This window comes from Lactuca serriola, chromosome 2 (assembly GCF_051521515.1).
Source record: "Lactuca serriola cultivar US96UC23 chromosome 2, Lser_US96UC23_V15, whole genome shotgun sequence".
NCBI lineage: Eukaryota > Viridiplantae > Streptophyta > Magnoliopsida > Asterales > Asteraceae > Lactuca > Lactuca serriola.
Genome location: NC_136409.1, coordinates 81,306,861 through 81,319,682, shown reverse-complemented (window position 1 = coordinate 81,319,682; position 12,822 = coordinate 81,306,861). Strand labels below are relative to the sequence as shown.

Here is a 12,822-nt window from a genome sequence, read left to right as displayed (position 1 = left end):
TATTGTATTGTATCTAGTGTTTTGTATTTGATGTATGGGTGAAGAGTCCAATACTGAAATTGGCACATTATTACTTTTAGAAATTGGATTGAAATCAATATTACAACGAAAACTGAAATTGGTTTAAAACCGACCAAAATCAAAGTTAGATCAAATCGCTTTGTGTCTTTAAATGGTAAAGAAAATGATCAAAATGAGCCCTAAGCTGGTTTTTTATTAGACAATTTGTTATATCCACCACTAAATGGTTAGTGGTGGGTGTCATCACCATTCACTACCACTAAATATGTGAGAAACTCATCCTACCACTCCACTTAACATCATCAATTTTTTTTTAAATTCAAAAAATACAACTTTAAAATCAAAATTAAAAAAAAACATAGATTGAAACATTACATTAATAATAAATGTAGAATTAATCAAGGTATATCCTATTACAAAGATAGTAATTGTATTTGTACGAATGTCTCTTCACCATGAATGACATATCAGGTGCTTTGTAGGTCCAAATATCGTTAAAAAGAAAAGACTAACCAAGTATATTAATGTCCTTAGACCCCGCAACTCCAAAAAAGCGAATGTCATATCCGCAAATCCTAAGATGCAACAACTTTTAGTATTATAGTTGGCTTACCTATATCACATCGAGTATATTGACCGCACCACACATTTTGACATTTTTCCCAAAAGCCACATGCGTATAAAAGCATACCCGAAAATCCATGCATCTCTTCATAAATCAAATATAATCTCTCAATATCACGTGGAGTAGGTTTACGTAAATATTTTTTGTCAAAAACCTCATACACACATGCACAAAGCCAATCTACACACTCAACTACGGTTATTTCAGATACTTTCAAGTACTTGTTGGCTACGGCTATACCGATCCCAAATACCTAAATGCAGCCGCACATAAAAAGTATTTTGAAGTTGTTCCTTTAACTTATTTATTTACTTACATTTTGTTGACTTTCTAAAGTCTTTTTTTAACTTGTTTCGCTTGTTTATGTTATATCTTTATAACAAGTTTCTCATATTAAGCATTTTTTTTTAAATCTCTACGGTCTTTTTTTTTTTTTTTTTTTTTTTTTTTTTTTTTTTTTTTTTTTAGTGTTTATGTTGGTGTTTTTTGTTTTTTTGTTGTTTTTGTTGTTGTTTAGTGTTTAGTGTTTATGTTGGTGTTTTTTGTTTTTATGTGTTTTTTTTAACAACTTGTGTTCACACATTTTATAGGTTTTTTAAATCATCTTTTTAGAACTTGTTTCTTTAATTCCTTTTTCACATGTTTTTAAATTTGTTACTTTTGCACACGATTCTTTACAATTTTTTTCCACATGTCACTTCGTTTTGCACATTTTATAAAGGGGTTGTTTTGAAAACAATGAAGTGTAAATGAAATCTAAAAACTTTATTTTATAGAGTTAATAAGATGCAAATGCGATACAAATATGTGTAAAAATGATGTTGTACAAAACATGTAAAAGATATGTTAAAAACGAAGTTGTGAAAAAACATATTCCATGTGTACCTTTATTGAAAGCAACATCATGATACTCCTTTCAATTGTTGAAAAGCTTTCGCTTTTAGTCTTCATCTTTTTTGTTAAATATTCATTACACTTACTTGTTTGATTACTTTATTGTTATATATAAATATATTTATATATTAAAAATCAACTAACTTTTAATTTTATTAATTATTTTAACTACTATTTACTATATAAAATAAATTAATACAACTACAATAAATTAAAAGCTTATACTTTAAAACGTTGACATACTTGTATAATCATCCATATTATTATTTTAACTACTATTTACTTTATAAAATAAATTAATACAACTACAATAAATTAAAAGGATAATATACTTTAAAACGTTGACATACTTGTATAATCATCCATATTACGTCGAAAATGAACATGATTCATATATTCATTAGTTTGATTATATAAATAATGATGTTAACTCAAACATATATGCTTGAACTTTCCTAAAGTCCTCTTCCTGTATTTGAGTGCGACATGTATCTTTGAAGTTATGCAATCATACGTTATACTTACAAATAAATAAGTCCAAATGATTTTGGTGTAAGAGATTTAAAATGAATAAATGACGGATTAATGTAATGTTTGTTTTGTGATTAACTATATAAAGGCTAAATAAATATATTAAGCTAATATCAAAAACAAACTAAACTCCATGTCAATGCAATGCTCTTCAAACTCATCCAAACTTGGTTTTAAAGATAAAAAAAAAAAAGGAAATAAAGTGCTTGACTTTTAATTTCAAAGTTAATAAGAGAATGTGCACATGAGCAATAAGATTTTATCAAAGTCACAACTAATATTTATTATTTTCAAATATCAAAAGAACTCTTCTCAATACGACTTCCCACAATGTATCAAGCTCCCAGCCCCAAGAAAAAGACCAAAAATGGCTGCACTCCCGAGTGTTGTTTGTCCAATATATCTGATCTTCATAAGTCCCGGAACCTGTAAATATTGTTCATAAAATACCAATGTACTTTCATATTGATTTATTTATTGGAGAGATTTTTTCAAGTATAACGCTGTAATAAGATTTTTTTTTGATTGAGGGTATTTATGTCTTTTGACAGAGGAGGGAACAAGAGCAAGTCTGTTATGTCCTGGCCTAAAAGGTTTAAGAAGAATGATAAGATTGTACCTTGTACCTAACAGCTTCATAAGTTCCATAAACAGCACCTGGAAATTAATACATATATAACAATCAGAATAGAGATATAAACAATTGCTTAATAATAATATAATATTAACATATCTCCAAAACATAAAACAAAAGATGCTTCTAGAATCTAGATGTAAGTTTTTTCAATGTAAAACAGATTTCTTAACAGATTAATATGATACATTGTACTATTGGAACTTGTTAAAGAGGCCATCTTCACTAAGTCCTAAACTTTTACAAATTTGCCCTCATCAATCTTTTTCCTTCCATTTCCTAAAGTGTGCAATCATTTTCTTAAATACATTTTATCCAGACAACACTTCATTGAGACACCACTTAATCACTTAATGGTGAAAAGGAATCAAGGCCTAAGCACCTCATATGGATATTTGGTAAGGGGTAGAAGGCTTCCTAAGTATATATTTATGGACTACATAACATTACAAGAACCTATCAGCAAATTCAACCAACTAAATACAAAGATTACTGCATTTTATAGGCCAAAATAGTTAGGGTTCTACTTGAACTCGTGGAGACCTATGAAATAAACCTAAGGAATGAACATTTTTCCAATCCGCAATCATGACACACAGATACAATCCCTAGGAACATATGCTGAAAACGAAGTGTCAAATTAATTGAAAAGTTCTTAACACAATTGAATGTATCAGGCCTCGAAACGGTAAATTAGATTAAAAAGTTCACATTCAGTAAGCTAGAGAAGATTAATTCGATGGAGTTTGACGGATTAAGACATGATAACATTGGAGATGATTAGGGTTTATGAGAAATAGCGGTTGGAAAGTAGATTTTACCGACAGCGCCTCCAACAGCACCACCCACGGCGACTCCGGCGGTTATTCTAGCTAGGCAGCTGTCCCTTGCCATCTCTCTATCTCTCTCGTCTAGAAGTGCGATTGGTAAATGAAGGTGTGAAGACAAGGAAGAGAAGCTTTAGGTTTAGACTTTCAGAAACAGATTTTATATACGAGGGTTGACACCAACCTGTTTTTTTGTTCCTATTTTTTTTTTCAGATTTTTAAATAAATAAATAAATAAAAAGTTGTGATTTCAACATTGAAATCGAAACATGGTGAGAAATCAATACCCGTTTTGAGAGAATATTTTATAAAATTGTAATTTTTTAATGAAAATTGACCGATGTAGTCAAATATTTATTGTAATTTAATGATAATAATTACTTTTAGTCATTTTAAATATTTATGACAGTTTAAAGAATGTCAAGTTACAAAAAAAGTTAATACTATTATTATAAACTTTTGATTTTGACGCTGAGAGTATTTTTTTTTTTCTAATTATATGATTATATTTATAATTTTGTTGTAATATAAATCAATTGGCCGATTTTTCTTGTTCTCTCGTTAAACCATTTTATGCAAATTACAATAAAGTCACTAGCTTTATCAAAATTTTGATTTTGATACTGAGTTTCAAATTACAAGAAGGTCATTATATTACTACAAAATTTCAATTTTACTCCTGAGAATTTTTTTTCTCAATTATGTCATTACATTTACAATTTTGTTGCAATATCAATCATTTACCGATTCAAGAGATGCTATTGTGGTTTAGATGCTCAATTTGTAGAACAAATAAATGAACGCTGGTCCAATGATTCAAACTAACTTACAAGTCTCAGCGAAAAGGAAATTGTCACCATTTCAGGAGATTTTTTTGTTGTTTAGAAGCTTGATCTGTACAACAAGTAAATGAAGACCCCTATAAGGTTGATTTGTACAACAAATAAATAAATACCCCTAAAAGGTCGATCTATTTTTACAACAAATAAATAAAGACCCTTATAACTAAAGATCCCTACAAACTCGCTTCTAAACCAATTGATCGGTTGCCATCAATCTAGTAGGTTAGCAAATAAATGACATGACAATATTGTGATTTGGAAGCCACGTAAGATTGATCTTATGTGGTAGGATTGAGTTTAAAATGTAGGGTTTGCACTGAATCTAATTTCACATATCTTTTTAGGTCGATCCATGGGTTCAAAGTCAATTAAAAGTCGGCAAAAAATGCGTACTCACCCTTTTAGGTGACACTTTTTATTATAATGTTTAATGTTTAATTTTGGTCAGAGTATTTCTTCACAAATGGCATCTAAATGTCAATCTATTGTCATTTAGAAGCTCAAATTGTACAACAAGTAAATAAAGACCCTTACAATGTCGATCTAGGAGATGCTTAGTGAGTTTGAACAACTAAATCGACCTTATATGGGTCTTCATTTACTTGTTGTACAAATCGAGCTTCTAAACAACAATAACATCTCCAGAAAGGGTGACTATGCCATTTTCACTGACTTGTAAGTGAGTTTGAACCATTAGACTGACCTTCATTTATTTGTTGTACAAATCGACCTTCTAAATCGAACTTCTAAACCACAATAACATCTCATGAATCGATTAATTGGTTGACATTGCACAACAATTTGTAAATGTAATAACATAATTGAGAAAAAAACTCAGTGTCAAAATCGAAATTTTGTGGTAATATAGTGACTTTCTTGCAATTTGAAACTCGGTATCAAAATCAAAATTTTAGTAAACTTAATGACTTTATTGCAATTTGGAGAAAGTGGTTATCGGGCAGAACAAGGATAACAGGTCATTTGGTTGATATTGCAATAAAAATGTAAATATAGTGACATAATTGAGAAAAAAATAACTCGGTGTCAGAATCAAAATTTTGTGGTAATATAGTGACTTTTTTGGAATTTGTCCTTTAAAGAACGTCAAATGTTATAAAAATCCTTAAGTTTGCAAGTTTTTGTCATTTTACCCTAAGTTGTTTTTTATATCCACTAATGCTTCACATTTAAATAAGTTTTGTCATATTTTACTTTTTCATGTTTTCAATATCGTAGTCGGTCACTGTTTCCGACGTGTATGTTTTGTGGACCTTAACTCCCCCAAAATGTAACATCATGTTTCCTGTCAATTCTTATTTTAGGTGTGTGCGATGGAAGTCGGCTGTGTAAAGTCTTTAGGCCTTAAGGAGGTAAATTTTAGACATTTTGGAAGGAGGTAATGATGGTTAAGAGAATTAACCCATGAACTGTGTTTTGGACCGAAGGGTCGAAAGGGAAAAGTCTAGGCCAGGTTCTTCCATGAAATATGGATTTTTGTTCGATAAGTTTTTAGTCTAAGATATCTAGATGATATCATGGGGCTCTTCAACACCATTTCGTGTATATAAAGAATGCCAAAATCGAAGTTGAGTCGAAGAAGTTGTAGTAATTTGAAAGTGATTTGGAGTTGGGAAGGAGGCTGGTACGCTGGGTGTACCATAGGTACGTTGGGCGTACGCGATCAGAACCCAAACCCTAATTTCGGGGTTTTGATCCCTATTTAAGCTTCTTAACTTCCCCAAACCCTTTCCATTCTCAACCTCTACCTCTCCAACATCCTCCCTTGAAACCCTAACCCTAGTTTGAGCCTTATGAGTTAAAGAAGGTGTTTTTGAGGGCCTAAAAGGAAGAAGAAGGTGGTAATAAAGCGTGGAAGCTTGAAGGAACTTTAGATATGGAAGTTCTCCTCCCCCATTCATCTCCAGAAGTTATACAGTTAGAAGCTTTATGAATGTTTCCTTAGATATAGTTTAAGGAGTTAAAATTATGTCCTTTTTGTCCCATAAATTGGAAGCTAGCACCAGAAATCTCGTGCCTCTAATGGTTTGTACCCAAACCCTAGCAATTAGTTCACTTTGACGTGAAAGGAGGAAATAGGAGATTTTTTACTATTCTTTTAGAGAAGGAGTGGCCAAAAATGTGAAGGGTTAAGGTCCTATTTATAGTTGAACTAGGAAACCTTGGAAACCCTAATTTGAATATAATACTATTATTTCACATTAGTTAACTATTCAGTCTCCTAATTATATCCAAGGGATATTGTAGAAACCCTAGAATATACCTTCAAAATCGTCCACCACCTTGGGAAAGGTTCTAAAACACTTTTTGTTTAACTATTGAATAATACAACTTAGATCTTTTTACTTTTGATTAATCCAATTAATCCTAAAATTAATTCGAATTAATTTTTGATTAATTCTTAATTAAATAATAATATTTCTCATTGATATATTATTCTTATAATATATTAATAAATTATTAATTGCAATTTATTAATCTTATAAAAGATCAATAAATCAACCTCTCTTTCTCTCCCTCTCTCTCCAAAAAAAACATTCTAGTCAATTACTAGGTTTGAGGGCAACCCAAAAGGACTTTGCTAATAATTCAAGTATATACCATTTTAGTTATTGGCTTAGACACCTAATCCAACACTCATGACTCATATACAAGATCAAGAATCATTTTCTTACACTTTAGCCCTTATAACTTAACTCTAATCATGATAAAGATATACTTAACAAAAGAACATAATAGAAACTAACATCGTTGAAGAAACAGGAAATTCGGGTCGTTACATTAGGGCTATGAATAGGATCTAAAATAACACAAAGACTATCACAAACTATTCTTTCGTTTTTCCATGTTTCTTGTATTTGTGTGTTTTTCTTGTTGAAACCAGGTATAGGAATAAATACATACACATGAGGTATACATAAAGAAAGGATTGTGATGTTGGGTTGTAAAGAAGGAGGTTGTAAGATTTTCCATTGATGGATATAAATGTTTCATCAGAGAAGACACCTCTCTTTTTTGTCGATTACACACATCTCAACCATGGAGTAATCGTTATCAGACCATTTGGCTCAGTTATTTGAAGGAATTTATGATAAGAGTTCAATCTAAAATCAAGCATATAATTAAGTTCATTTTCCCTTGTTGGAATTAACATGATTGTTTATTCGGATAGCCCTTTAGGGATTGTGAAAGAATTAATTTCTTGACTGAATCTGCATTTGTAATATTTTTTATGAAATTTTGGAAGTGGTCATCATCGACTACAAACGAATTTAAAGAATTACCTTCAGTGATGGTCTCTTATTGGATTGTTTTTTGCGTTAACTTTGAGCTTCAAGAACATGGAATTATGGGAATTTGACTTTGGTGTTATATAAGAATTTTTTTTTGAAGATGATCCTTTTGAGATTAGGGGTTTCTGAGATGGGTTGTGGAGAAAAGGTTGGAAAGACTCCATTTGTGATGAGAGAAGAAATGCATATGGCCGTATTACTAGAATATTTTGGAAGAAAACCTAGAATAATCGAGATAATCGATGATATGGTTTTTATGTGGTGTGTGTGGCTTGATGTTCACTTAAAAGATGACAAAGGCTTATAAAGGAGATGAAATTCAAGTCAGATTAATGAATCCATGTAGCATCCAGTTGGCCATGGAAATCAACTAATGTGAGGCAAACCTATAAAGTTTTAAACCAAAAAATTAATGCAAAGGTGAGCCATTAATGGAGGCAAAAACAAATTTGGGTAAAAGAGATAAAAGTTTGCAAACTTGAGGGATTTTACGACGTTTTCCCTTTAAAGAAATTAGTTTTTATAAAAAATGACCACCTGCTTTGAAATGGGGTATTCCGGAGTATACGACATCAGGCTCAGCCCATTCTATATCTAGTTCTAGACTAAATGGTCACTACTTAAGGTATTCTGGAATGTACCAAGGAGTATTGCATAGTTTTAAATCACATAGAAGGCATCTCATATCTCTTTCATACATAGCTTTACATAATCTTCTAGCATATAACACATATAAGCTTGCATCGATGACCTTCCTTAAGGTTCATACAAAGTATAGAACTTGATTATACTTTTAGTACTCACCCATGGAGTATTGTATAGCTTTTAATTACATAATAGGTATTTTAATTACTCACATTCATGTGCCAATAACTTTCATTAAAGATCATAATACTTACAAAGCTTAAATATACCTCTCGTACTCACCCTTGGAGTACACTATCTTCTCAATTACAATGAAAACATTTTATCTCTTTTCACATAATTAACTTCTTATAGACTTTTAATATACATATATGAACATGAATTTAGAGTAGCTCTACTTCAAGATTCTTTAGCATTTATACATATATCAACATCTTGCCATACATACCAAATAATCAGTTGTATGGCTTAAAGGTTTAACCTTAGCTCTTAATGCTTATGCTTCTTACACATTATATATTAAATTGACTGTCGTACATTTAGCAATCATTTAGCTAATTAACATGCTTAATATTTTTTTGAAAGTATCCCTTAGGTTAATCTAGGGATTTACATATTAAAATCTTTCAACATTTAGGTATTTTTCATACCATCAAACATAGTCACATATAGTGGTTTATTTATACATTTTCATATAAAAATATCATTTACTTTGCTATGTACCCAAAAAATCCACATGTGCTCACTTGACTGATTAGTGAAGACTAACTATTATTGTGGCTTCAACTCAGCATCGCATCCAACTCCTCATCTTGCCAAAAACCTATTTTGGTAATATACCAAGTTCCTTAGAATGTGTATAAATTTGATCACATTTATCCTAATGGTCATTTTCTTAACCGTTAATCGAATCTGGTAATTGTTTGTTACCAAACTCTTTAAGTCCCATAATAGAACTACTAAATGGATTAACCTCATAAACCGTTAGCATGAACACTCGCTTCTAATCATCTCGTAACGTATGATTTATAACCCACATTAACCAGATTAAGAATTCCATTAAAGAATTCATCCATCTTGCTTATCCTTCGAGTCTATAATAACACCATATCATATACTCTACTAGACGTGTAACAGTCGGAATCTAGGTATTTGCCTTTCTTTCCCTTAGAATGAAATTTCATTTCATAATTGGTCCCTTCGTACGTTGGGCGTACTTATGGGTACGCTTAGCGTAGTAAGGTGGGATGATCGCGGAGGTGTACCATGTATGTTGTGACAACCCGATATTTCGAGACAATGTAATGTAAAACCAATCAAATTTAGGTCAAAATATAACTTTCCTAAAATATTATTTGGGTTAAATAAGGTAGTAGGAATCGTATCAAGGTTTTCGTACATATAAAGAACCCTAAAATCCGAGTTATAACGAAGAAGTTATGACCAACCGAAGATTCTCGGCAAAACCGACAACATCGATTAAACGAAAAACGCGAAGTTTCAATACAATAGTTTTTAGCCTTAAGTATCTAAATGAAAGTTATAGATAACCTCAAACCGTAAACGTACATCATAAGAACGTCCAAATCTGACTTTGTATGAGGAAGTTGTGATTTATCTAAGTTACAGATATAACAGTAGACAGCTAAAAACTCGAAATAGAGATCGAGAGACTTTTAGCCGACACAATCTAAATGAGAATCGAAGGGCTCAACAATACTAGCGCAACGGTAAAAAGTCTGACGAAAACGGACGTCGGATAAAGAAGTTATGAATTTTTGAAGAAATTCCTTAATCACGTCATTTTAATAAATAAATAATAAAAATAATTTCACAATTTGCCGACGGAATCTAAACGAAAGTTGTAGATCGTAGTCTCACCTTCGCGTGGATATAAAGAACGTCGAAAACGGAGTTCGTATGAAGGAGATATGAATTTTAGAAGTTTATTTAAAATAAATATAAATTTAAATAAAAACTCCCGGTATTATCCGAAGGGGAGTCAGCGGATAGGACCGGAGTACGCCCTGCGTACCCTCGTACGCCCCGCGTACTCAGATCAAAGGCCTCGGATCGTCCATGTCGCCCTATGCGAAGCTTCTGACCCACCCGTCCGACCCGCCGCCCTGTCCGATCCGAAGTGCGTAAGCGATGACGTCCCAGTACGCGCTGCGTACCCTCGTACGCCTAGCGTACCGAGGCGGTTCAGCACCCCTATAAAAGGGATGCGAGGGTTTCCGAAAAACTTGCCCATTTCTTCTCTTTTCTCTTACGTTTTACCTCGTTTTTCGTGGCTGTTCAAACCCGAAGCCCTGGTCATTTTGCTTAAGTCCCGAAGGTCGATTTTACTCCCGAGATTCCCGAGAATCCCGAGAAAATCCGTTTCCCGAGACGAAACTCTGCCCGGTTTTCCATCTCGCTTTCTTCAATCAATCATGTGAGATCATACCCCTTAACTAATGTTTTAAACTACTTTTAAATGTTTTATGGGGGGGATACAAGTAGAATCATGCTAGTATTATATCAATCACATGCAATTAATAAGTAGAATTACGCTAGTTATTACATCAATCACATGTGATTAAAATACAACATTCAAAAGATTTGGCTACTCATTAGCCGTTTTACCAAACAGTTTCCTTCAAATGATTTCTATAAACATTTTATCTGTTTTAAACTACTTATTACACTGTACATCTTACTCGGTACATTACCTTTCAAACTTATTTACAACTGTGTTTCAAACAAATGTTTCCTTATATACTCAAAACTGTTTTATCATACTTATGCCTTTAAATTGTTTTATAGATCGACATCAAGTCGATCTTTTCTTAAAATAATATTTATGTTTCAAATGTCTTACAAAATTTATTTATGCTTTTATATTATAAATTGCATGCCTCTATATGTATAGTTATATAAGAAATGTTTAAAAGACTTAGGAAGGCTATCCACCCTATTTCCTTTTCGCGCCTTGAGATGTGGTCTGGTGGGATATTGGGTATTCGTCCGAAAGTCGTTTAAATATTAGTTATATATCATGTGCACATATGTAGTCATAAAAGGTCTTTCTAGTTCATCCCATGCCCTTAGTTAGCAAGGGTATACATCCATGACCATACGTACCCGTTAGACTGCTAGTAAACTACCATATGGGTAGTTTAGGAAGATACGAGAACAATTACTAGAACGCGATATCATACAATGAGTCAGTTCATTCATGAGTCAATACTTTCTAGAACAGTACAGTACATTACATATACAAGAATACGTTACCAATTGTGATCCACTGTATCGGAGCATGCCTTAAATGTCATGGCCCGAGTTGTAGCCAGAATTCTCTTGGAGGGAGAGTGTTGAGTTTGCGTATAGATCTATACTGGATTGACTATCCTACACCTTGCTGCTAGCTACAGCCGGACCTGCAGGTCTGCGGGTGCCAAACGTCATTCCGTTATTACGACCGTTCTTCATGTCGTTGTTATCAGTCGATAGTATGGTGCAATTATCACATTATGCCTTAATATAAATCCGGTTTAAGGTAGTTAGTACATCAGTAGTTCCTATAATACAAAACTACTGTACTACGTTAATTTTCCCATTACATATTTTTAGTGATAACCTCACTTAAAACATAAATGTACAAACTATATTTTTGGATAATGATAGTTATACTTTGGAAAATACTTACTCTTACAAGAGACACACACACAAAACATTTACGTCTTGGTAGAATACACCTTCATATACTAGAAGGAATCATAGGGATTCTAGCACTACTAGAAAAAAGGCCTTTTACGACGCGCAAAACACGACACTCTTTGATTTATGTTACGCATTAGAGAGCGACATTAAAAAAGTGTCATCTCTTTAAAAATTTTAAGGATTTAGGTCGCACATTACTGAGTGCCCTTAAATTAGTGTCTCATGTAAAAATATTAAAAACACGGAGGGCACCTATAATAAAACGGGCGTCCTCTACAAATGTAGCTTTATAATTTTAATAAACGCGCGTTTCTAGGACTCCTTGGTAGGTAAGGGGGGAAACTAAATCCCCCAAAATTTTGAACACCCGCTTACTCTTCCTCTCTACTCTCTACACCCGCCAAAATCGACTTCATTCTCTCCCTTCTTTCTCTCTGCAAACCCCTTCCTCTCCGATCGACTTTCACTTCCTTCTATGTGCAAACCCTAATCAAACATAACACATTTGAAATAGTAATATCTTCTTTCACAAAATAGAAGATTGATCGAAGAATGATTTTCTTTTGATGAATCGGACATCACCAACAACAATAGCTTCCATTATAATTTGTGTTTGCTTTCAGACTCCACTGTTAGAACATCGCACCACAACACCAGCCCTGAGCCACCACCACACTGCCTTCACAACAGCCCAGAACCACCACTATACCACCACTGTTGCCTATTTCATCTGCGTAGTAGGCCTATTTCAAAGGTAATTCTTCCTTTTTCAACCATAGTTACCTGT

At 32.7% G+C, this 12,822-nt stretch overlaps 1 protein-coding gene across 1 annotated transcript; it reads right to left on the bottom strand.

The window, feature by feature from the left end:
- Positions 1–2,264: 2,264 nt before the first annotated feature.
- Positions 2,265–3,689, bottom strand: LOC145086461 (reactive oxygen species modulator-like protein). Its single transcript, XM_079024221.1, has 3 exons — positions 3,527–3,689; positions 2,691–2,728; positions 2,265–2,497 (listed from the first exon to the last, which is right to left on the bottom strand). Exons 1-3 carry the CDS (start codon positions 3,597–3,599, stop codon positions 2,384–2,386), a joined length of 225 nt encoding a protein of 74 aa, XP_078880347.1. The 5' UTR covers positions 3,600–3,689; the 3' UTR covers positions 2,265–2,383.
- Between the last annotated feature and the right edge of the window lie 9,133 nt (positions 3,690–12,822).

Excerpts from the sequence above, each read along its gene's own strand:
- LOC145086461 (XM_079024221.1), bottom strand. The coding sequence starts at position 3,599 with ATGGCAAGGGACAGCTGCCTAGCTAGAATAACCGCCGGAGTCGCCGTG. Across the intron at positions 2,729-3,526 it reads TGCTGTTGGAGGCGCTGTCG|GTGCTGTTTATGGAACTTAT; the intron begins GTAAAATCTACT and ends ATTAATTTCCAG. Across the intron at positions 2,498-2,690 it reads ATGAAGCTGTTAGGTACAAG|GTTCCGGGACTTATGAAGAT; the intron begins GTACAATCTTAT and ends CAATATTTACAG.